Here is a 25,747-nt window from a genome sequence, read left to right as displayed (position 1 = left end):
ATGCTGGTGTCATGCTGTTGGTCAGTGCTGCAGCTGACGTACCCGGAAGTACGTGACGTCGGTTCAGTAGGTGGAGCCTTACAGAGCACAGGAATACTTCAGCCACGGTCCACGGAGTCAGCTTCAGAACATTGGAGGTGCGTTCTATTAGATAGGATGTTGTTTAATCATTCCCATAATAAATTAAACCCCCTAATTTCTTATTTGTCCTGTTTATCTTGGATATGTGGAGGGGCATTTTTGAAAGGGAATCCATGTTTTGATATGGATGTCCTCGCAAAACGTCCCAATCCAGGGGTGGGGAAACCCATATTTTCGAAACAAGATGGATGTTCATCTTTCGTTTCGAAAATACCGTCAGGGATGTACAAATCCTTAAATTTGGTCATCCCTAGATTTGGACGTCCATCTCAGAAACGACCAAATGCAAGCCATTTGGTCGTGGGAGGAGCCAGCATTTCTAGTGCACTGGTCCTCTTGACATGCCAGGACACCAACCGGGCACCCTAGGGGGCACTGCAGTGGACTTCATAAATTGCTCCCAGGTACATAGTTCCCTTACCTTGTGTGCTGAGCCCCCCAAAACCCACAACTGTACACCACTACCATAGCCCTTACGGGTGAAGGGGGGCAACTAGATGTGGGTACAGTGGGTTTCTGGTGGGTTTTGGAGGGCTCGCTGTTTCCTCCACAAACGTAACAGGTAGAGGGGTATGGGCCTGGGTCCGCCTGCCTGAAGTGCACTGCACCCACTAAAACTGCTCCAGGGACCTGCATACTGCTGTCATGGACTTGAGTATGACATCTGAAGCTGACATACAGGCTGGCAATCAATATTTTTAAAAATATTTTTTGAGGGCGGGAGGGGGTTAGTGACCACTGGGGGAGTAAAGGGAGGTCATCCCCGATTCTTTCCGGTGGTCATCTGGTCATTTCGGCCACCTTTTTGTGCCTTGGTCGTAAGAAAAACATGACCAGGCAAAGTCATCCAAGTGTTCGTCAGGGACGTCCTTGTTTCTTTCGATTATGGGTCAAAAACGTCCAAGTGTTAGGCATGCCCAAGTCCCGCCTTCGCTATGCCTGACATGCCCCCTTGAACTTTGGCTGTCCCTGTGACAGAAAGCAGTTGGGGACGTCCAAAATCGGCTTTCGATTATACCTATTTGGGAGACCCTGGGAGAAGGACGTCATCTTTCGATTTATGTCAAAAGATGGGCGTCCTTCTCTGTCGAAAATGAGCCCTATAGTAAGCTCTGTTGAGAAGGGGCCATCTCTTACATGTTTGTGTACAGCGCTGCAGAAATCATAAATAGCAGTAAAAGTACTAAAGCAAACAAATGAGTTCATAACTAGTAATCTACTGTACTGAACTTTCAAAAATCTAACTATGACAAAATGAGGAAAATGGTTAAAGGAAAGCAAAAAAGGAGCAACTGTAAAGAGTTTAAATTAATGTATGGGGATGTTGTTTAAAATACCATCCTGAAAGCTCAGATGAGATGCATTCTATGTATTAAGAGAGAAGAAAGGCGAGGTGGTATGGCAACGTGAATAGCATAAGCAGTAGCAAGTTATGTAGAAAACGTTGATAAGGAAATCTAAAAGAGAATTAGGAAAGCTAAAAGAGAATTTGAAAAGCTTGCCAAAGAGACACAGAAGCCAAATTTTGAAAATGATTCGGGGGTGCTGCACTCATAACTCACAATAAATTTCCCCTCATCCAGCAATGATAAAACAAAATACATCTGGTAGTGAATGACCAGTCTGTATCTAAATGTCAAGAGGAGGAGTGGCCTAGTGGTTAGAGCACCGGTCTCAACATCTAGCGGTGGCAGGTTCAAATCCCACTGCTGCTCCTTGTGATCTTGGACAAGTCACTTAACCCTCTATTGCCTCAGGTACAAACTTAAATTGTGAGCCCTCCAGGGACAGCGAAATACCCAGTGTACCTGAATGTAACTCACCTTGATCTACTACTGAAAAGGTGTGAGCAAAATAAATAAATGAGCAGGTAATGTGGCCATGGAGAAGATTCACATGGCCAAATCAAAAGCTAGGGTCCTGCCACTCTCCTCCCCCTCACAGCTTGTCAGCATCATACTCACTTGATTCAGGGCATCCATGGCACTTTTCTTCAACCAGTCCCCTCTCTTCCCTCAGGCCATCTACACCATGCTCTTTCACTCAAATTTTTCACTTTCCCCTATTTTTAGCTTCTTTCTTGCTCCTTCTTGTCCTCTTTTTCCCCCTCCTACTCCCTCTGCACTTTTTAATTTTTCTCCTCCTGCTTAGGCATAATTTGATATAGATCTCTGTCTGCTCCACTCCCTAAATCTTTTTACCCTGCTCTGGTTCTCATTTCCCCTTGACCCAGCTTTCTATTTCCCTCTGCACCCCAGTAAGCTCCTGTGCACTTTTTCTTAGACAGTTGCCATTCCATGCAGGTTTGACTCACCCATCCCTTCACTGCTTCCTACTTCTCACTGTCCTCTACAGGGGGATATGATTGAGGTCTATAAAATCCTGAGCGGTGTAGAACATGTAAAAGTGAATCAATTTTTCACTCTTTCAAAAAGTACAAAGACCAGGGGACACTCAATGAAATTACGTGGAAATACTTTTAAAACAAACAGGAGAAAATATTTTTTCGCTCAAAGAATGGTTAAGCACTGGAACTCGTAGCTGGAGATGTGGTAACAGTGATTAACATATCTAGGTTTAAAGGTTTGGACAAGTTCCTGGAGGAAAAATCCATAATCTGTTATTGAGATGGACATGGGAGAAGCCACCACTTACCCTGGGATTGGTAGCATGAAATGTTGCTACTAATTGGGGTTCTGCCAGGTGTTTGTGACCCGGATTGGCCACTGTTGGAAGCAGGATACTGGGCTAGATGGACCATTGGTCTGACCAATATAGCTATTCTTACATGAGACTTCCTTTCATTGGTAGGTTTAACTCATCTTCAATTTGTCACTCCTCATTGACCACAGGCTTGGATCATTTCCCTGCTCTGCTCTCCCAGGTTCCAAGCACATTCCTGTTTCTGGGACTGGTTCCCCATCCCCCTTTGCACTGCAGCACTGCCCCTGGTACTCACAGGTGCCAGGCCAATGGCCACCCCCTGCCTGCAGAATCTATATGAGATTCCTTTCCAAATGCTCACCCTGAGCTCTGGAAGCACAGCAAGGATCACAATTTGAAACCACAAAGATTACATGCCGAGTGGGAGAACATGTTCCAACAGTGCAGGGGGAGGAGCATGCACTCATACTAAGTCATTGTGTTCTAACCTGCCTGCATGGTATTGCTCCAGTGGCTAAGGAACAAGCATCCAGTTCAGGGAGCCAAGTTGAGACGCGGGAAGTGGCTGCAGAGTTTTACCAAGAGCAAAGAGGGGACCAAGGATTCAGTAGTAAAGCAGGAGGAAATCCAGCAGCAAATTTATTCAAGCTTAAAACAAACACAAATAATATGCAGCCTTTTCAGCTATCCTAAATTCATTTGCTCAGCTATGTGGGTCCTGGCCTTGAATACTGCTGGCACCTGCATAATCCCCGGCTGTTCCCCAACCCGGTCTACCTTTTTGTTGGGCGCTCTATAGCGATATTTAGCTGTACTGTCTGATTAAGTGCTGCTGAATATCACCACATAGTTGTGATAAGCAATTTTGCTCCGTTCGTAAATAATGCATTAAGTTCAATTTGAATTTGGGCCTGATTTCTGGAACCTACTGAGATGCTATACTTGCTGTGAAAGATATGCTGTCTTGTTCTCGTAGCTGTGTGTTTAGGTTTAAGTTATGTTACTCAAGTCAACCTTCCTCCAGCTTATTAGATCATGGATTTCATATGTTATGCACCTTAAAAATATTTACCTCTTTAGTACATCATTTATACCTTAGAATAATTTTGTCACATTTTAATACAAATTAGATTCTTTAGTCTCACTCCATGGTGCAGACCTTACACTTTTTTGGTAACCATCCTCTGGATTCAACTCTTATTACAGAAAGTATCTAATGTTTTCCTTGAAAATAAATGCCTTCACTTAAGCTATCTCAGCAAAATCAAAGTAAAATGAAGTATTCCACAGCACTACCCTTAGGCAAAGCTGTTTCACAGTGGAACTGCCATAACTGCCTGAGCCATCAAGGGGCTAACTATTTAAATAATTTCAGCTTTAAATCATTAGCACTCACTTTTCATTAGTACTCACTAATCATTAAACTTCAGATCTAAATTGCTTAAGCAAAAGTTGCTGTGGCAATGGTTTTGACAAACAGTTGGTGAGTTGTGCTTTTCTGTGCTTAGAGGCTTTATTATGGTACACAGTTATTTTGCTTTTTACATGTGTTTCCATTCTGTCTGGTTTATGATGTCAATACTGCATTAAATTACCATTCACAATGTCAAAATTCTCACCGCAAAGGCTTAGTCATCCACAGCTCCATTCTGCATTAAGCTGATGAAGGAAGCGTAGCTTTCAAAAACTATTCACAAATGTATTAGTACAATTAAAAGGTATCAACTTACTACTTGTTTACTGACCTTAATTTCTATGAAGAACAGGAAACAGAATGATACCTTTTATTTGGCGAAGACCAGGATGTCTGTGTATGCTGCATTTCATGTTTTCCTCTTACATTTTTTTCACCTCTCAAGGGGATCATAAAAAACCTCTCTCAACATACACTGACTGCCTGGCATTACTATTTTGTTATCATCTAGAATTAAACAATTCCACCGAAACAGCACTGGTTGATTGTTTTTCCATGGGATGCTATATTCAACATTCTGTCAATTATTTTCTACCAGTGTGATTGTCAGTTAAGGATACATTATCATGCCATATTTCAGTACAATGTGTATAGTTGTGGCATTTCAATATCCCTGCAATGTTCTTGGTATTGCTATTGCTGGGGTGATGACTACTCTTTCCTTTTCCTTTGTGAAATGTCATAAGCAGAAAAACTTAACAACTTGTGTGGATAACATCCTGTACAAGTGTCAGCCACTGAAGGGCATGCTATCTGATGTATAAACTAACTGTAAACCTGTTGAGTATCTCACAGATTAACTTGAGCATCATTGCTGACAGATATTCAGTTTCATTTCCATGTTGTGTCACAGCTGCTAAGGTCTTTGAGCCAAGTAGCAGCATGTTCATCAAAAGCATGTACAAAATACCTTTATGGTTTCTTGTAATGTGGGCTTTCCTTAATTTTTTTTCAGACTTGTATGAACGTTCTGTGAACATTCATTATGAATCTTTGCATAAACTAATATTCAGGTAGTGCAGTTTTTGAAATATCCCAACTACGCATGTCATGTTTTATAAATTACGGGGTCATTTTACTAAGTTGCAATAAAATTTGCAGTTATCCCAGCTTAACATGGAACTTTACCTCATAGTAACTGCAAATTCAACACAGAAACTACTGGGTGCGTTCTCAGCATTTGCCTGGAGGCAGGAACCATTAGAATTGGAACTACTTGGTGGTCTCCGAGCATATTGCGATTTTTTTGATTTTTAACAGTGCAATGTTTTCTTGCATTTACACCGTGTAACCAGGAAACGCCAGGTTATTACACTGTAAGACTCCTGACACAGGCGCATCTGCGCCGAAACACGGCAGCTGTGTTGAGTCGTTTGTTCTTAAATAATTGGAAATTCATACGATTCCCTTGCTGTTTGGATAGTCTACTTGTCCTACTCCCTTCTCTCTACCCAGCATTTGCCTGTACAGATCCCATGTTAAAATGACACATAGAGAACTGTACTTTGCTTGGAGTTAGCATGGAAGCACTTAGCACCTTCTATTTAGGAGGCTGTAAGTAGTCCCACACTAACTGCAAAGTGCTGATTAGCATGCAGTATGTGCCGTGTTAACTACAAAATGACTTCCACACCAATTCTCCACCTAGGTCACTCCCCCTATCACAAAAAGCACCGAGGGGGGCAATGCTCAGAACCCCCGCATTGTTCTAAACAGCACGGGGAATGAATTCCCCAATGATCAACGATAACAACATGCAAATTTAAGCACCAAGGCGGTCTAGTGGTGGGCCTGCCCACCTCAAACACCTCCAACCCTCCCTATACCTCAAAACAGGAGGTGGGACTAGCACTCCCTTGCTCCTGCTGGTGTCACCTCAAAATGGCGGTGCCCTGGCAAGCGTATCCTGGGATGTGCTGGGCAGGGCTTAACTACCATATAAGGGAGTTTCTCCCTTATATGGTAGTCAAGCCCCTCCCAGCACATCCTAGGATGCACCAGTCAGAGCAGGGCGCTGCTATTTTGAGGCAAAGCATCTTGTGGTAATTTTCCTGTTTGGGTATGCTAAAAACGTGTTATTTTATTTTTTGAAAGGGGCTTGTCAAAGGCAGAGAATGGACATGGACACTTTAATCAGCTAGTGCATCGACATTGGCATGCCCTAACTGAGTAACACGTCAATAATGTAGGCGCCCTTAGTGCCAAAACAGGAGGTGGTAAGTTCTCCTGCATTAATTTTTTTCACTTATTGTGTGCTAATACTAACATAGTACGAGTGAAAAAAAATAGAAAAAGGGGCTATTTTATAGACTGTACAATTGGGCTTAGCGCAGAAGAAATTCCTGCATTAGGACGTGATAGACCTATTTCTTAGCACACCTTATTAAAAGGCCCTTAAGTGCTTAATGTGATTTAGGAAAAGGGCCCATATATGAATCAGACTCACAAAGTAAGCCTAAATATTAAATAATCATTAGTCCATGTTATGCTGTTCATAAATTTAATACTATATCAGCTCACTACCTTTTATGGAGGCTTATTCAGCATAATTTTATAATAGATCACCTATAAAAATCTTAAAAAATAAACATTTTATAAAAGCAACACAGAAGACAATATGCCTTATAAAATAGGCTCCCAGAACCACAGAAACCTTCTTGCACCAATTCATACCTGCTAGAAAACAGATATGAATGTGTACATATTCTATGTGTGTACATCTATATTTGATAAAATATGCATATACATTGCAACTCTCCACTCCAAACTATGCCCCCAGGAATATCTACATGTATAGCAGTGAAAAAAAAGGCACTATCTTTTAGTGTGTCCACTTTTTAAATGTGAATTCCATACAATTTTATAATTCAAAACTTGTTTACATGCAAAAATACACTCAAAAATTACTCATAGTGATCAGATCATGGAGTTTTGACAATCAAAACCATGAACTATAGCTTCAGGCCTCAAGAACATACAGTAGATCTTATCCATGCATGCTGGAAGGATGAGAATACCGCTCGTTCTTCTTGAGGTTTCTTATCAATGGTATAACTTATTAAGCTTGACATTGTCATTAGTCATTTCTTAGACATCTGTGCAACATAAGGTCAGAACTTATATGTACTCACTGGGAATAACCTGAGTTTTGGACAAGTGTATAAATCAGACACTGGTTTACTGTAACCAAGTGCTCCAACATGATCACAAGGAGTAATTTCCTTTATTACCTTAGCCCATTTGCAAAATATCACTTCTGTCATCATTTCCATGTGAGGTTCTCATTCCCCACATTTTCAAAGACTGTAGTCATTGTTTTCCTTATCTCTATTTAGTAACTGCTGAGGCAGCTACTTTTATGTAATTCATCTTTTCTCCCATCTATTACTATTCATCGTGAAGGAAACTATTTAGGAGAGGCTTGTGATATCTTCCTCTGATTTATGCTCTAGCATTAACTAAGCAGATGTACATGCCACTTTTAATTTTCAAACTCAGAAAACTATAGAATTTTCCAATTCCTTTTATTATTTAACCCAAATATGTTTATAAGCCTTTCAGTTTTTTTCTTTCATAAATGATCCATTCACTTGTTTTTCTTTCTTTCACATCTATACTTTAGTATCACAAAGTGATACAGTTACTTCCCTTTGAAGCCTAACGTTTACTATTTTTTTCAAAGCTGGATCCTGTTTTCTTTCTTTCTTTGTTTCCTCTCTTTAATCAGCTTCCAGCATTGCTATGAAGAAGGTCTCATTTTTGCATATCATGTCACCAGCCTTTCCCCTAAACTTTTAGGTAGTTTCCTTTATTCCAGACCATTCCATGACCAACTCAATATCCACAATAAAACATGCACACTGCTTATAGTACATATCTTATTTGAAAAAATTCTTCTTTGGAAAGTTGTTTTAATACTGATGTTATGCTTTCTGGGTCTAACATCTCACCAGGAAATCTGGATTTTCTGGATTTTTCAGAATTCAGCATAGACAAATCATTAATTATCATTTCATAAAGGCATACTATATTTTACCATACATGAAATAACTTATAAAACTATTTCTGCAAAGTATTATAATATTCCTAAAATGCTTTCATTCTTAGATGGGCCAAGAAGGAAGATATACTACTACTACTACTACTATTTAACATTTCTAGAGCGCTACAAAGTGTACGCAGCGCTGTACAAACACAGAAGAAAGACAGTCCCTGCTCAAAGAGCTTACAATCTAATAGACAAAAAGTAAGGCATATAGAATGCCATCCAGTTAGTGGTCAGGGATTAAGGTCCCAATGACAATAAAAGTTTATCAAATTACAGCTAAATATAGTACTTTAACAAAATGAACGTAAAAAGAATTTTTTATATATCTATTTTGTAATGCTACAAGCATTGAAATACATGGTAGGGTTCACTAAAGTACAAAACAGTACTTTTATAGAATTAAACGTTTAAGGACAAGGAATCATAAGAAACTGAAGGTAGGGAAGCACTTTAAAGAAATGCGAGAAAATATATTTTCACTAAAAGCACGGGTTATAGGAGCAAAACAGTGGCAAAATTCAAACATGCATGGGATAGCCACAAAGAGGGTGATATTCAAGAGATTTAATCAAATAGATGTGTATTTTTCCTACATAAACCTGGTGCTTTAAAAACATTTTGTTTTCTGGGTAACTTTGATTATACAAAATTGTTATGCAACAATATACAGACAAAAAGGGGGCAGAATTGAAGGCAGGCTAACATATAGCTAGAGAGCACCATATTGAGTACTATGCTATTTTCTATTTGTGGGCCCGATATTCAAAACTATATAAGTAGGCAGGAGAGGCCGCTGAAAATCGCCTCTGAACACCCATTAAAAAAATGGCAGGTCGGGACGGAGCCGGTAGTTATGTGGGTGCCAGCAATATTCAGTGCTGGCATCTGCATAGCTAAGTGGGCAAATTTAGGACAGATCAAAAGCTTGGGGGGGAGGGAGATTTTTCAGGGGCCAAGAGGGACCCCAGCATCAGGTAACTATGATTTCGATTATTCTTCCCAATGTGTATCTCTTTGCATTTGCCTACATTAAATTTCATCTGCCATTTAGATGCCCAGTCTCCCAGTTTCCTAATGTCTTCCTACAATTTTTCACAACCTGCAATTGTTTTGACAACTTTGACTAGTTTTGAGTCATCTGCAAATTTAATCGCCTCACTTGTTCCGATTTCCAGAGCAATAGAACCAGTCCCAGTACAGATCCCTACAGCACTCCACTTTCTACCCTCCTTCATTGAGAGAAATGGCCATTTAACCCTACCCTCTGTTTTCTGTCCAATAACCAATTCCTAATGTACGAAAGGATATTGCCTCCTATTCCATGACTTTTTATTTTTCTCAGGAGTCTCTCATGAGGAACTCTGTCAAAAGCTTTCTGGAAATCTAGATACATCAACCAGCTCACCTTAAGCCATACGTTTCATCACTCCTTCAAAGAAATGAAGCAAATAGATGAGGCAAGACTCCCCTTGGCTGAAACCATGCTGGTTCTGTTCCATTAAACCATGTTTGAAGATGTGTTCCATAATTTACATTTGTATTCGATAACAGAAACCGGGTAGCCAGATGCTGTTAAAGAATAGCCATTCACTTGGCGGCAATGGGGCACCTAAAGGGAAGCACCCAGTTATATAATTTCCCCCTATATAAATATTGGAGTTACTTTAAGGGACGAGGAAATGACTTCCTAATTTTTAAACATAATAGTCTGCTGCAATGGATAATTTACATTGAAATGCTTTTAGGATATTGAACTGCGATGCATGAGATGATGATTAAAACATGTTACACAAAATGTACAAGGTGTGCAATTAATGTATATACGATTTACAATTTTCAGACATACTGTGACATGGACAACAGCGGAGGCGGCTGGACTATTATTCAACGGCGCACAGATGGAGGTGTAGACTTTCATCGAACATGGAAAGAATATAAGACGGTAATAATTATGTTTGTTAAAGCCATAATTGCTAAGAATTTACAGATCTACAGAACTTGTAATTCACAATAATACAAGCTCATGAATTGAAGTTGGCAGTAAGGGAAGTTGAAATTAGTTTATTTTAGTGCAAAGAAAAATATTTTCCATCTGAAAAGATGCCAGTGTAACCTGAACTGTTTAGCTAAGAAAAGACGTGCAAAAGTGGTGTTTGTTTTGCAAAGGAAAAGTTCATTTTTTTCCTGAAAGTCAACCATTGTGTTATAGTTCAGCATCTTTAGCTTTTATGAGCATTTATAGTTATGTTTCTATTGGCAATTTTTCACAACTGTAATAAATTTAACTCATATGAATGCAGTTTGTTTTTGCAATTTTTCTGGTATGTTAGTGTATCTATTTTGTGAAGTTCACAGCCCAAATTATGTACACATTTATTTACATAGTTTCTAAGGCACACTGCTGACGGTAGCTTACCTTAGGAGATGCGTACAAGCAGCAGGACAAAACTTAATCCTCAAGGGAGATAGCTAAAATCATGAAGACCAAGGATTAGACACGTGAGTAGGCCAGTATGAATGAACAGTGTAAGGTCATCTTAGATATCAGGTAGGAAGTGGTTTGAAAGGAAATGGGCAAAAGGAGAACAGACATGAAAATGAAAGGAACACTGTTTAGTACAGGGATTACAGAGAAGCATGCAATTTGACACAAAACAAATATATGATTTTTACACATAGGAAGTTCAAAGTAAGGTACAGATTCTTCCCAAACACATATATAATTTGCAATGCAAGATAAAAGCCTTCCTTGGCCTTTTCTGTTAAAAAAAAAACTTCAATGTCATTTCAAAGGCTATGGGTTACATTTACTAAATTGCACTAATGTAATAGGAGCCACATACAAATATGCATGTTAATGGTGGTAGCACATATTAACATGGGAGTGCATTTTATTTATTTGTTACATTTGTATCCCACATTTTCCCACCTATTTGCAGGCTCAATGTGGCTTACATAGTACCGTAAAGGCATTCGCCAATTCCGGTATGAACAAATACAGTAATGTTGTGGTAGAATAAGGCTAGTGTGTACAGACACATTAGGAAATCGTAGAGAGGAACAGGTATTATATGTTCATTACGAGCTTTGGTTTTGTTGTGTTGCAGGGTACAGGCATTTAAGTTGGGTTGGTAGGGTATGCCTTTTTGAACAGGTTAGTTTTGAATGATTTCCGGAAGTTTAGGTGATCATAAGTTGTTTTCACGGCTTTTGCTAATGCGTTCCGTAGTTGTGTGCTTATGTAGGAAAAGCTGGATGCATAGGTTGATTTGTATTTGAGTCCTTTGCAGCTTGGGTAGTGAAGATTTAGGTATGTTCATGTTGATCCTGTTGTGTTTCTGGCTGGTAGGTCTATGAGGTCTGTCATGTATCCACGGGCTTCGCCGTAGATATTTTTATGAACCAGGGTGCAGATTTTGAAAGCAATACGTTCTTTGATTGGGAGCCAGTGCAATTTTTCTCAGAGGGGTTTGGTGCTTTCGAATCGTGTTTTTCCAAATATAAGCCTGGCTGCCGTGTTTTGAGCGGTCTGAAGTTTCTTTATAATTTGTTCTTTGCATCCTGCATAAATTCCGTTGCAGTAGTTTACATGGCTTAGTTCCATTGATTGTATCAAGTTGCAAAATGTTTCCCTCGGGAAGAATGGTTTCACGCATTTGAGTTTCCACATTGAGTGGAACATTTTCTTTGATTTCACTTGGTTCTCTAGTGTGAGGTTACGGTTGATTGTAACACCGAGAATTTTCAGGCTGTCTGAGATAGAGAGGATATAATCTGGGGCGTTTATGTTTGTGGGTTTGTTCGTATTGTATTGGGATGAGACAGTGTGTTTTTTCTGTGTTGCGTTTTAGTTGAAATGTGTTTGCCCATGAGTCCAAGATATTCAAGCTGACCTTGATTTCGTTGGTGATTTCTGTCAGATCACGTTTGTAAGGAATGTATATTGTGACATTGTCTGCATAGATGAAAGGATTAAGGCCTTGGTTGGATAAGGATTTAGCTAGTGGGATCATCATTAGGTTGAAATTGGTGATGGTGGTGATCCTTGAGGTACTCCGCATTCTGCTTTCCACGGTGGTGATATGTTTGAGCTTGATTTCACTTGATATGTTCTAGTGGTTAGGAAACCCTTGATCCAACTAAGTATGTGTCCGCCAATCCCGAAGTAATCTAGGAGTCTTAGTAGTATTTTATGGTTTACCATTATTTGGTAACCTCAACTTCATAAGATTATAATCACCTCCAAATTCCTTTCTAGTTTTCTTTTCAGAACCCCATGTTCATCATATACTTCTCCCCTGGGTTTCTGCACTCCAAATAGATGTCACTATGTGGTTTTTAGTACTGCTCTCTGTAGCACCTATTTTTTGTCTGTAGACCATCTTAATACTCTTTGGGCGGAAGTGGTATATCAAATATAATACATAAAATGACATGAAAGCAGTTTTCTTGTCTCTCCTTAGATTAACTTCCATTTACCATCCGTTTTGGTTTCCTTAAGGACAAAGATAATCAAGCTTTGAATTGATGCCCTGTCTCCCAAGTCACAGGGTTGCTTCGGTAAATTCAGATTCAAGCAAACAAGGAGAGTTAGGATATATCAGTATGCTCGCACCAGGGTGGGTCTTCAGGCCTTTAAAACTGGTTGCTGTGGGGCCCGAATACAATGATTCATGAAGACTTTACCTGTGAGTTACTCAAGAGTAAAACCTAAAATACTGTAACTTGAACTAAACAGACTTAGTTTAGTCTGCACTGTTAACACAGGCTGCGGTAATGGCTACCACATGCTAAAAATAGCCAATGTGCTAAATATCCCATGCTAACTGATTAGCACAGTATGGGGTTGGTTATGGGTGGAGTTAAGCTGTGGACAATGCTTGCAGTTCACAAATTGTTTTGTACTACTGCTGCAGATTTCATGGGTGCACTTTAATGCTTTCTCTTGAGGAGTTAAGTACAGCTGCACTATTAGTTGGCAGTTAGCAAAGGCATTCCAGAAAAAAAAGTGATTGGGCAACCACCATTCCCAATCTGCATCAGCATTACCTCCCATCCAATCCACTTTCAAATGAGCATCTCCCCCAATCTGATCCTCTTCCAATCAGCATCGCTCCCACCCTCCCAATCCCCTTCCAGAAATTACTGGCATTTCCCTTGAGGGGATAGTGATGGGACAGGAGCAATTCCTGGATGCTCTACCCCGTTGCAATCCCTGGTTCAAAATAGATGCTCTGAACTTTAGTGGTAGTTTCAAGATACAGCAACCAAGGGAGCTATGTCAGCAGATAGTGTGAATGCACTTACAGCATAGTAAATGCACTGGCAAATATTGCATTAAGTGTCCACCCTGTGTGGTAAGTACAAGGCAATGCTGGCCACATCCCCAACATTTACTGCTCAGGCTTTGCAATTACCTCATGTTAATTTTTGTACCTAATGAGTGTTAAGTGCAAAAACTTTATTACACTTTAGTAAGAGGCCCCTTCATATTACTACTACTACTACTATTTAGCATTTCTATAGCGCTACAAGGCATACGCAGCGCTGCACAAACATAGAAGAAAGACAGTCCCTGCTCAAAAAGCTTACAATCTAATAGACAAAAAATAAATAAAGTAAGCAAATCAAATCAATTAATGTGAACGGGAAGGAAGAGAGGAGGGTAGGTGGAGGCGAGTGGTTACAAGTGGTTACGAGTCAAAAGCAATGTTAAAGAGGTGGGCTTTCAGTCTAGATTTAAAGGTGGCCAAGGATGGGGCAAGACGTAGGGGCTCAGGAAGTTTATTCCAGGCGTAGAATGTAGCGAGACAGAAGGCGCGAAGTCTGGAGTTGGCAGTAGTGGAGAAGGGAACAGATAAGAAGGATTTATCCATGGAGCGGAGTGCACGGGAAGGGGTGTAGGGAAGGACGAGTGTGGAGAGATACTGGGGAGCAGCAGAGTGAGTACATTTATAGGTTAGTAGAAGAAGTTTGAACAGGATGCGAAAACGGATAGGGAGCCAGTGAAGGGTCTTGAGGAGAGGGGTAGTATGAGTAAAGCGACCCTGGCGGAAGATGAGACGGGCAGCAGAGTTTTGAACCGATTGGAGAGGGGAGAGGTGACTAAGTGGGACGCCAGCAAAAAGCAGATTGCAGTAGTCTAAACGAGAGGTGACAAGGGTGTGGATGAGGGTTTTGGTAGAGTGCTCGGAAAGAAAGGGGCGGATTCTACGAATGTTGTAAAGAAAGAAACAACAGGTCTTGGCAATCTGCTGGATATGAGCAGAGAAGGAGAGAGAAGAGTCAAAGATGACCCCAAGGTTTCGAGCTGAGGAGACAGGGAGAATGAGAGAGCCATCAACAGAAATAGAAAACGGGGGGAGCGGGGAGGTGGGTTTGGGGGGGAAAATGAGAAGCTCGGTTTTGGTCATATTTAATTTCAGGTGGCGTTGAGACATCCAGACAGCAATGTCAGACAAGCACGCTGAAACTTTGGTTTGGATGCAAGGTGAGATATCAGGGGTAGAAAGGTAGATTTGGGAGTCATCAGCATAGAGATGGTAGGAAAAGCCATGGGATGAGATTAATGAACCAAGGGAAGAAGTGTAGATAGAAAAGAGGAGGGGACCAAGAACAGAACCCTGAGGTACGCCGACAGGCAGAGGGATAGAAGTAGAAGAGGATCCACCACAGTGAACACTAAAGGTGCGGAGGGAGAGGTAGGAAGAGAACCAGGAAAGAACAGAGCCCTGGAATCCAAGTGAGGACAGGGTATCGAGAAGTATGCTGTGATCGACAGTGTCAAAAGCAGTGGAAAGATCAAGAAGAATGAGGATGGAATATTGACCTCTGGATTTAGCCAGTAATAGGTCATTGGAGACTTTAGTAAGTGCAGTTTCGGTTGAGTGGAGAGGGCGAAAACCAGATTGTAGTGGGTCAAGAATAGCATGTGAGGAGAGAAAATCAAGGCAGCGGCGGTGAACAGCACGCTCATATTTGATTTACTAGGCTTTTCCCCATAAACACAATGGGCAAACATAAATCTGGTTCTTAGATTACTTTTTGGTTTGGCTGAGTTGCCTTTCCCTGTGAATATCAAAGCAAATTAGAGTAGTAATTTAAAAGAAACACACACAGAGCAAATAAAGGACAAACATTTCTTCATGGAGAGAGTGGTGGATGCTTGGAATGCCCTCCCGCGGGAGGTGGTGGAGATGAAAACGGTAATGGAATTCAAACATGCGTGGGATAAACATAAGGGAATCATGTTCAGAAGGAATGGATCCTCAGGAGCTTAACCGAGATTGGACAGCAGAGCCGGTAGTGGGAGGCGGGGCTGGAGGTTGGGAGGCGGGGATAGTGTGGGGCAGACTTATACGGTCTGTGCCAGAGCCAGTGGTGGGAGGCGGGACTGGAGGTTGGGAGGCAGGGATAGTGCTGGGCAGACTTATACGGTCTGTGCCAGAGCCGGTGGTGGGAGGCGGGGATAGTGCTGGGCAGACTTATATGGTCTGTGCCAGAGCCGGTGGTTGGGAGGCGGGGATAGTGCTGGGCAGACTTATACGGTCTGTGCCGGGGTAAGAAAGTAGGAAGAATTAGAAAGTCAGGAGTGGCCTAGTGGTTAGGATGGTGGACTTTGGTCCTGGGGAACTGAGGAACTGAGTTCGATTCCCGGCACAGGCAGCTCCTTGTGACTCTGGGCAAGTCACTTAACCCTCCATTGCCTGCCGCATAGAGCCTGCCATGAGTGGGAAAGTGCGGGGTACAAATGTAACAAAAAAAAAAGTAGGGTATACACAAAAAGTAGTACACATGAGTTGTCTTGTTGGGCAGACTGGATGGAGATGAAACCTAAGCTTTCCCTGGAAGTTCAAGTGACAAGACCGACTTTCATACTTTGGATACATCATGTGAAGAGAAAGATCAACAATATTTACAAGCTGTGATTTTATCAACATTAGAATACTGTAATAGTATGCGGATTGGATTATCAGATTCTCAACTGTCATCTGTACAGGTGTTGCAAAATGTAGCAAAGATGATTTTTGGAAGTTCCAAATGGGACTAACCTTTTATATAATAGCGCTTCATTGTCTACCAATTAAGACTAGAGTTTAAACTTTTGCTGTTTATTTTTTTCTACATGGCCTGGTGCCAAACTATATGGTGACTTGGGTAATCTGGTATCTGCCATGAATGCCTACGGTCTGAAGATCAATTTAAGCAAAATTGCTCTCTTCCCAGACATTTATATTGTTAAACTGCAGAAGGAGATCTATTAATAGGGCCATAATTATGGAATTCTGTGTCATTAACCTTGCATCAGCAAAAGAATCACATCCAATTTCGCCGTTAGTTATTGGGAAGTATTACAATTCAATGCAACAATCCAGTAAATAGGAACTATAATTTTTATATAACTTTTAAGTATATTTGATGTGAATTTTAATTGTAACCGATGATGGACTGATTTGTTACGTGCTTTGAGGTCTTCATTTTGTGATTAAGAGGGCTATAAATGTGAAATTAAATTTAAATTAAATTAAAGATATCATGTATGTCAAGGTTGAGGGTTAACACAAAAGACCACCAGCAATGTGATGGACTGATACAATAACATCTGACTGAAGACCAACACAATTCAGGGCAACAATTCAGAGGGTCACCATGAGCTGACATTGACGTGACTACACTTGATAATGACAACAGCCAGCAGGAAAAAAAGGAGCTGGGGCATTGGCACAGCAAACATTTATGTATATAGGTCAGTGGTTCCTAATCCTGGAGGCACCCCAGCTAGTCAGGTTTTCAGGATATCCACAATGAATATTCATGAGAGAGATTTGCATACAATGGAGGTAGTGCATACAAATTTCTCTCATAAATATTCATTGTAGATATCCTGAAAATCTGACTGGCTGGGGTGCCCCCAGGACCACGTTTGGGAACCACTGATATAGGTTATAGAATATTGCATTTATGCACTAAAGTGCTTCTAAGCGCATGCATTTATGCCACTATTGACATGACATAAGTGGGCATATCTAAATGTTAGCACCTAAATGACAATGTATGCTAGTATTCTATAATGAAACCTGAGTGCCAAGATTCTGTTATAGAGTTCGTGCTCAGCACCACTACATTTTGGTGCACTTTATAGAACTGACCCCATTGTGCATGGTAAATATTTGGAATACTATGCATATTTTATGTACTGTGGGTTTAGTGATCTCATGTTTTATTATTTTATTGTGTATGATTTCCCACCAAGAATAGTAGATTGCATGGTTATAAATATTTAAATATGTAAAATGATAATAAAATAAAGTGCAGCGTCCAGAATTGGGCACGATGCATTTTAATGGCAGTACAGAAATATTGTCATCTCAACGGCGAGGACATAACTGAAATTGACCTAAAAAATTTACCAACTAACTGAGAGTGCAGCCTGGAACAGAACAAACAGGGCCCTCGGGGGGTGGAGTTGGATCCTAAAGCCCAAACAGGTTCTGAAGAACTGACTGCCCGAACCGACTGTCGCGTCGGGTATCCTGCTGCAGGCAGTAATGAGATGTGAATGTGTGGACGGATGACCACGTCGCAGCTTTGCAAATTTCTTCAATAGAGGCTGACTTCAAGTGGGCTACCGACGCAGCCATGGCTCTAACATTATGAGCCGTGACATGACCCTCAAGAGCCAGCCCCGCCTGGGCGTAAGTGAAGGAAATGCAATCTGCTAGCCAATTGGATAAGGTGCGTTTCCCTACAGCCACTCCCCTCCTATTGGGATCAAAAGAAACAAACAATTGGGCGGACTGTCTGTGGGGCTGTGTCCGCTCCAGGTAGAAGGCCAATGCTCTCTTGCAGTCCAATGTGTGCAGCTGACGTTCAGCAGGGCAGGAATGAGGACGGGGAAAGAATGTTGGCAAGACAATTGACTGGTTCAGATGGAACTCTGACACAACCTTAGGGTGAGTGCGGAGGACTACTCTGTTATGATGAAATTTGGTGTAAGGGGCCTGGGCTACCAGGGCCTGAAGCTCACTGACTCTACGAGCTGAAGTAACTGCCACCAAGAAAATGGCCTTCCAGGTCAAGTACTTCAGATGGCAGGAATTCAGTGGCTCAAAAGGAGGTTTCATCAGCTGGGTGAGAACGACATTGAGATCCCATGACACTGTAGGAGGCTTGACAGGGGGCTTTGACAAAAGCAAACCTCTCATGAAGCGAACAACTAAAGGCTGTCCTGAGATCGGCTTACCTTCCACATGGTAATGGTATGCACTGATTGCGCTAAGGTGAACTCTTACAGAGTTGGTCTTGAGACCAGACTCAGACAAGTGCAGAAGGTATTCAAGCAGGGTCTGTGTAGGACAAGAGCGAGGAGCTAGGGCCTTGCTGTCACACCAGACGGCAAACCTCCTCCACAGAAAGAAGTAACTCCTCTTAGTGGAATCTTTCCTGGAAGCAAGCAAGACGCGGGAGACACCCTCTGACAGACCCAAAGAGGCAAAGTCTACGCTCTCAACATCCATGCCGTGAGAGCCAGGGACCGGAGGCTGGGATGCAGAAGAGCCCCTTCGTCCTGCGTGATGAGGGTCGGAAAACACTCCAATCTCCACGGTTCTTCGGAGGATAACTCCAGAAGAAGAGGGAACCAGATCTGACGCGGCCAAAAAGGAGCAATCAGAATCATGGTGCCTCGGTCTTGCTTGAGTTTCAACAAAGTCTTCCCCACCAGAGGAATGGGAGGATAAGCATACAGCAGGCCCTCCCCCCAATCCAGGAGGAAGGCATCCGATGCCAGTCTGCCGGGGGCCTGAAGCCTGGAACAGAACTGAGGGACTTTGTGGTTCACTCGAGATGCGAAGAGATCCACCAAGGGGGTGCCCCACGCTTGGAAGATCTGGCGCACCACTCTGGAGTTGAGCGACCACTCGTGAGGTTGCATAATCCGGCTCAGTCTGTCGGCCAGACTGTTGTTTACGCCTGCCAGATATGTGGCTTGGAGCACCATGCCGAGACGGCGAGCCCAGAGCCACATGCTGACGGCTTCCTGACACAGGGGGCGAGATCCGGTGCCCCCCTGCTTGTTGACATAGTACATGGCAACCTGGTTGTCTGTCTGAATTTGGATAATTTGATGGGACAGCCGATCTCTGAAAGCCTTCAGAGCGTTCCAGATCGCTCGCAACTCCAGGAGATTGATCTGTAGACCGCGTTCCTGGAGGGACCAGCTTCCTTGGGTGTGAAGCCCATCGACATGAGCTCCCCATCCCAGGAGAGACGCATCCGTTGTCAGCACTTTTTGTGGCTGAGGAATTTGGAAAGGACGTCCCAGAGTCAAATTGGACCAGATTGTCCACCAATACAGGGATTCGAGAAAACTCGTGGACAGGTGGATCACGTCTTCTAGACCCCCAGCAGCCTGATACCACTGGGAGGCTAGGGTCCATTGAGCAGATCTCATGTGAAGACGGGCCATGGGAGTCACATGAACTGTGGAGGCCATGTGGCCCAGCAATCTCAACATCTGCCGAGCTGTGATCTGCTGGGACGCTCGCACCCGCGAGACGAGGGACAATAAGTTGTTGGCCCTCGTCTCTGGGAGATAGGCGCGAGCTGTCCGAGAGTCCAGCAGAGCTCCTATGAATTCGAGTTTCTGCACTGGGAGAAGATGGGACTTTGGATAATTTATCACAAACCCCAGTAGCTCCAGGAGGCGAATAGTCATCTGCATGGACTGCAGGGCTCCTGCCTCGGATGTGTTCTTCACCAGCCAATCGTCGAGATATGGGAACACGTGCACCCCCAGCCTGCGAAGTGCTGCTGCTACCACAGCTAGGCACTTTGTGAACACCCTGGGCGCAGAGGCGAGCCCAAAGGGTAGCACACAGTACTGGAAGTGGCGTGTGCCCAACTGAAATCGCAGATACTGTCTGTGAGCTGGCAGTATCGGGATGTGTGTGTAGGCATCCTTCAAGTCCAGAGAGCATAGCCAATCGTTTTGCTGAATCATGGAGAGAAGGGTGCCCAGGGAAAGCATCCTGAACTTTTCTTTTACGAGATATTTGTTCAGGGCCCTTAGGTCTAGGATGGGACGCATCCCCCCTGTTTTCTTTTCCACAAGGAAGTACCTGGAATAGAATCCCAGCCCTTCTTGCCCGGATGGCACGGGCTCGACCGCATTGGCGCTGAGAAGGGCGGAGAGTTCCTCTGCAAGTACCTGCTTGTGCTGGAAGCTGTAAGACTGAGCTCCCAGTGGACAATTTGGAGGTTTTGAGGCCAAATTGAGGGTGTATCCTTGCCGGACTATTTGGAGAACCCACTGGTCGGAGGTTATTAGAGGCCACCTTTGGTGAAAAGCTTTCAACCTCCCCCCGACTGGTAGGTCGCCCGGCACTGACACTTGGATGTCGGCTATGCTCTGCTGGAGCCAGTCAAAAGCTCGCCCCTTGCTTTTGCTGGGGAGCCGAGGGGCCTGGCTGAGGCGCATGCTGCTGACGAGAGCGAGCGCGCTGGGGCTTAGCCTGGGCCGCAGGCTGTCGAGAAGGAGGATTGTACCTACGCTTACCAGAAGAGTAGGGAACAGTCTTCCTTCCCCCGAAAAATCTTCTACCTGTAGAGGTAGATGCTGAAGGCTGCCGGCGGGAGAACTTGTCGAATGCGGTGTCCCGCTGGTGGAGAGACTCTACCACCTGTTCGACTTTCTCTCCAAAAATGTTGTCCGCACGGCAAGGCGAGTCCGCAATCCGCTGCTGGAGTCTATTCTCCAGGTCGGCGGCACGCAGCCATGAGAGCCTGCGCATCACCACACCTTGAGCAGCGGCCCTGGACGCAACATCAAAGGTGTCATACACCCCTCTGGCCAGGAATTTTCTGCACGCCTTCAGCTGCCTGACCACCTCCTGAAAAGGCTTGGCTTGCTCAGGGGGAAGAGCATCAACCAAGCCCGCCAACTGCCGCACATTGTTCCGCATGTGTATGCTCGTGTAGAGCTGGTAAGACTGGATTTTGGCCACGAGCATAGAGGAATGGTAGGCCTTCCTCCCAAAGGAGTCTAAGGTTCTAGAGTCCTTGCCCGGGGGCGCCGAAGCATGCTCCCTAGAACTCTTAGCCTTCTTTAGGGCCAGATCCACAACTCCAGAATCATGAGGCAACTGGGTGCGCATCAGATCTGTGTCCCCATGGATCCGGTACTGGGACTCGATCTTCTTGGGGATGTGCGGATTAGTTAGAGGTTTTGTCCAGTTCGCAAGCAATGTCTTTTTTAGGATATGGTGCAAGGGAACAGTGGACGCTTCCTTAGGTGGAGAAGGATAGTCCAGGAGCTCAAACATTTCAGCCCTGGGCTCGTCCTCCACAACCACCGGGAAGGGGATGGCCGTAGACATCTCCCGGACGAAGGAAGCGAAAGACAGACTCTCAGGAGGAGAAAGCTGTCTTTCAGGAGAGGGAGTGGGATCAGAAGGAAGACCCTCAGACTCCTCGTCAGAGAAATATCTGGGGTCTTCTTCTTCCTCCCACGAGGCCTCACCCTCGGTGTCAGACACAAGTTCACGAACCTGTGTCTGCAACCTCGCCCGGCTCGACTCAGTGGAGCCACGTCCACGATGGGGGCGTCGAGAGGTAGACTCCCTGGCCCGCATCGGCGAAGCTCCCTCCGCCGACGTAGTCGGGGAGCCCTCCTGGGAGGTGGCCGCAGTCGACGTCGGGGACCTCACCCCGGGCGATGGGCCAGCCGGCGCCACGCTCGACGGTACCAGAGGCGCAAGCACCGCCGGTAACGGAGGGGTAGGGCGCAACAGCTCTCCCAGAATCTCTGGGAGAACGGCCCGGAGGCTCTCGTTCAGAGCGGCTGCAGAGAAAGGCAAAGAGGTCGATGCAGGCGTCGACGTCAGAACCTGTTCCGGGCGAGGAGGCTGTTCCGGGCTGTCCACAGTGGAGCGCATCGACACCTCTTGAACAGAGGGTGAGCGGTCCTCTCGGTGTCGATGCCTGCTGGGTGCCGACTCCCTCGGCGACCCAGAGCTCTCGGTGCCGACGCGGGGAGGCGACCGGTGTCGATGCTTCTTCGATTTCTTCCGAAGCATGTCACCGGAGCTCCCCGGCACCGACGAGGAGGATGTAGAATCCAGCCGTCGCTTCCTCGGGGCCGAGGCCGAAGGAGGTCAGTCTCGGGGGGGCTGTACCGCAGGAGCCCTCAGGGTAGGAGGAGACCCACCCGAAGGCTCACCGCCACCAGCAGGGGAATGGACAGCCCTCACCTGCACTCCTGACGATGCACCACCGTCCGACGACATCAGCAGACGAGGTCCCGGTACCACCGACGTCGATGCAGCTATCCGATGTCTCGGCGCCGATGCAGAGGCCCGATGCCTCGATGCACTCGATGCAGGGGCGGCCGAGGAAGATGGTCTGGACGCTGACGACGTCGATGCACTCGAAGATCCCGGTGCCGATGCCGACGAAGAGCCCGAGAACAACACGTTCCACTGGGCTAGTCTCGCTACCTGAGTCCGCCTTTGAAGCAGGGAACACAGACTGCAGTTCTGAGGGCGGTGCTCGGCCCCCAGACACTGAAGACACGACGAGTGTCGATCAGTGAGCGAGATAACCCGGGCGCACTGGGTGCACTTCTTGAAGCCGCTGGAAGGCTTCGATGTCATGGGCGGAAAAATCGCGCCGGCGAAATCAAAGTCCGAAATGACGGAAAAAGAGCATCAAAAAATTTGTAAGGGAGAAAATCTCAACCGAGGCCGAAAAGAGGCCTACCCCGACGACGAAAGAAAACTTATCGGGGCAAAAGCTGGAAGTACGGGGAGGATTAACACGAAACCCGGGGGGGGGGGGGGGGTGTGTTTCCGGAGCACTTCCCGACACTTGAAAGACTTTTCCGAAGAAAAAACACGTCTAAATAAATTTGGACGCGCAAGGTCGACTTTCTGGGGCTCGACACGGCGAAAACACGACCGTACCGAGTGCGGACAAAAGAAGACTGGCCGGCTCGAGCCGGTTTCGGGCGGGAAGACGGCCGCGCATGCGCGGTGCGCGCGGGCGCGTGAGGACTAGCAAAGGACTTTACTAGTGAAGTTTCCGATTGGAGGGGCTGCCGTGGACGTCACCCATCAGTGAGAACAAGCAGCCTGCTTGTCCTTGGAGAATGATTGGTTTGTTCTTTGGGCAGTCCATGGTATATGTAGTATTCGTCTCTGGCGCCATAATTTGAAAGCATACACAATAAAATAATAAAACATGAGATCACTAAACCCACAGTACATAAAATATGCATAGTATTCCAAATATTTACCATGCACAATGGGGTCAGTTCTATAAAGTGCACCAAAATGTAGTGGTGCTGAGCACGAACTCTATAACAGAATCTTGGCACTCAGGTTTCATTATAGAATACTAGCATAAATTGTCACTTAGGTGCTAACATTTAGATATGCCCACTTATGTCATGTCAATAGTGGCATAAATGCATGCGCTTAGAAGCACTTTAGTGCATAAATGCAATATTCTATAACCTATATCAGTGGTTCCCAAACGTGGTCCTGGGGGCACCCCAGCCAGTCAGATTTTCAGGATATCTACAATGAATATTTATGAGAGAAATTTGTATGCACTACCTCCATTGTATACAAATCTCTCTCATGAATATTCATTGTGGATATCCTGAAAACCTGACTAGCTGGGGTGCCTCCAGGTCCAGGATTAGGAACCACTGACCTATATACATAAATGTTTGCTGTGCCAACGCCCCATCCATGCGCCTCCACCTGTCCTCACCCTCTTGCATTTTATGTGTTATGCAACTTGCAAGCTCATGTTATAGAATACTGCCGAGTGCACGTCTAGCATTTATGCACGTGAATGTTACAGTCACATCCTTTAGTATTGTATCATTTTAGTGCACACATGGTGCCTACATTTAGGCGCTAAGGTTATAGAATTAGGGGCCTATTTACTAAGCTGTGATGTGCTTTAACCTGTGTACATTAGCAGCTGAGTTAAGGCACATTTAGTGCTAAATCTCTGCGTTAACTGTGGGGATGTTCCTGGCACTTTGGGGGAGAAGCCGTGAACTTATAATTATGCAACAGCCACTAACACAGAATAAAGTTAGCCACACCTTTGGATGTGTAGATAACAGTTCTGTATTACCTGCCACATTAACTTGTTAGTCCATGACCCCCCCCCCCCCCCCACCATTAATTGCAAGGCACAGAACCCACCTATTCCCCGCAACACTGTGCTCTCGAATACGAATTTCCATGTTAGTGCCTGTTAATGCAGAGTCAGATTGTTAACGCACATTAAAAGCCATCTTAAACACCTAAATACAGATTAGTATAGGCCTTTTAACAACATATACATACATACTTTAGAGGCAGGAAGAAGAGGGAAATAAAGAAATTCAGAAAGTTCAAAGATATAAATAATGTAGAAGAAAATATTTTATAGTGAAAAGAAGTTTCAGAGTAAGGTGTCATGAGACAAGAAGAAAGGGAGTAGAATCAGGAGTAATGTAAAAAATGTCTTCATAGAAATTGAGGTAGATGGTTGAAATAGTATCCCAGTGAAGATTATGGGAACAAATCCAATAAAAAAAAAAATCATGCATGGGAGATGCACTGAAGAGTCATGAGGACAAAGCTAGACATCAAGGAAGATTATAGTAAGCAGGAAAAATAATCAAACATAAGTCTTATGGTTCTTAGCTGCTATCAGTCTCTGTATGACTCAGTTCCTAGTATTTTAATATGTTATTTTGACCTGACTGGAAATGTTTCTGTACCTCTACAAATCTTCTAGATTGTCACATACCAGTATGTCAATGTGTTTGCAATACCAGTCTTCACTGATTGGCCGAATGGATTGCTACATCACTGTATGTAATGCGTGTATGGGTCTGCAGAGAGGGAGATAATTGTGTATATATGAATATATACACAATTATCTCCCCTCTATGCAGACCCAAATTCAGACTGACTGGTCATTAACTTGATTGTCTTTGGTCATTAGATGTAGGCGTATTCACAAATGAAAGTCTGCATAGCCAACTCTTGGCTTTAGCTTACAAAAACAACAAGAACAATATATGCTTAATAAAAAATCACTATATATCATTTCTTATGTTTATAGTAGTCACAAGACTGCATGCTTTATATCAGAATTGAACAGTGTGAAGATTATGAATAGAGCAAAATGATTTCAATGCCAACCCCTCAGAAAATTAAGAAATATACCATTTGGGTTACAGGGATTTGGTGACATTTCTGGAGAATACTGGCTGGGAAATGAGTTTGTATTTCAACTGAGTAATCAGCAACGTTATGTTCTTAAAATCCTGTTGAAAGACTGGGAAGGAAATGAAGCATATTCACTGTATGAACACTTTTATCTGGAAAGTGAAACACAAAACTACAGGTGAG

At 43.9% G+C, this 25,747-nt stretch overlaps 2 protein-coding genes across 2 annotated transcripts in view; one reads left to right on the top strand and one right to left on the bottom strand.

Annotated features, from left to right (window-relative positions):
• The window catches only part of MCPH1 (microcephalin 1), a 629,434-nt gene that overhangs the window by 340,241 nt on the left and 263,446 nt on the right, over nucleotides 1-25,747 (bottom strand). The gene's annotated exons all lie outside the window — the stretch shown is intronic.
• Nucleotides 1-25,747, top strand: part of ANGPT2 (angiopoietin 2) — a 248,444-nt gene that overhangs the window by 210,478 nt on the left and 12,219 nt on the right. The window contains exons 6-7 of the mRNA XM_030198945.1: nucleotides 10,168-10,269; nucleotides 25,576-25,742. Of these exons, the coding sequence (XP_030054805.1) occupies nucleotides 10,168-10,269; nucleotides 25,576-25,742 (269 nt within the window). The remainder of the gene's footprint in view (nucleotides 1-10,167; nucleotides 10,270-25,575; nucleotides 25,743-25,747) is intronic.

The sequence above is a fragment of the Microcaecilia unicolor genome, chromosome 3 (genome assembly GCF_901765095.1).
Source record: "Microcaecilia unicolor chromosome 3, aMicUni1.1, whole genome shotgun sequence".
In the NCBI taxonomy this organism is placed as follows: domain Eukaryota; kingdom Metazoa; phylum Chordata; class Amphibia; order Gymnophiona; family Siphonopidae; genus Microcaecilia; species Microcaecilia unicolor.
This window is presented reverse-complemented; position numbering and strand designations above follow the sequence as displayed.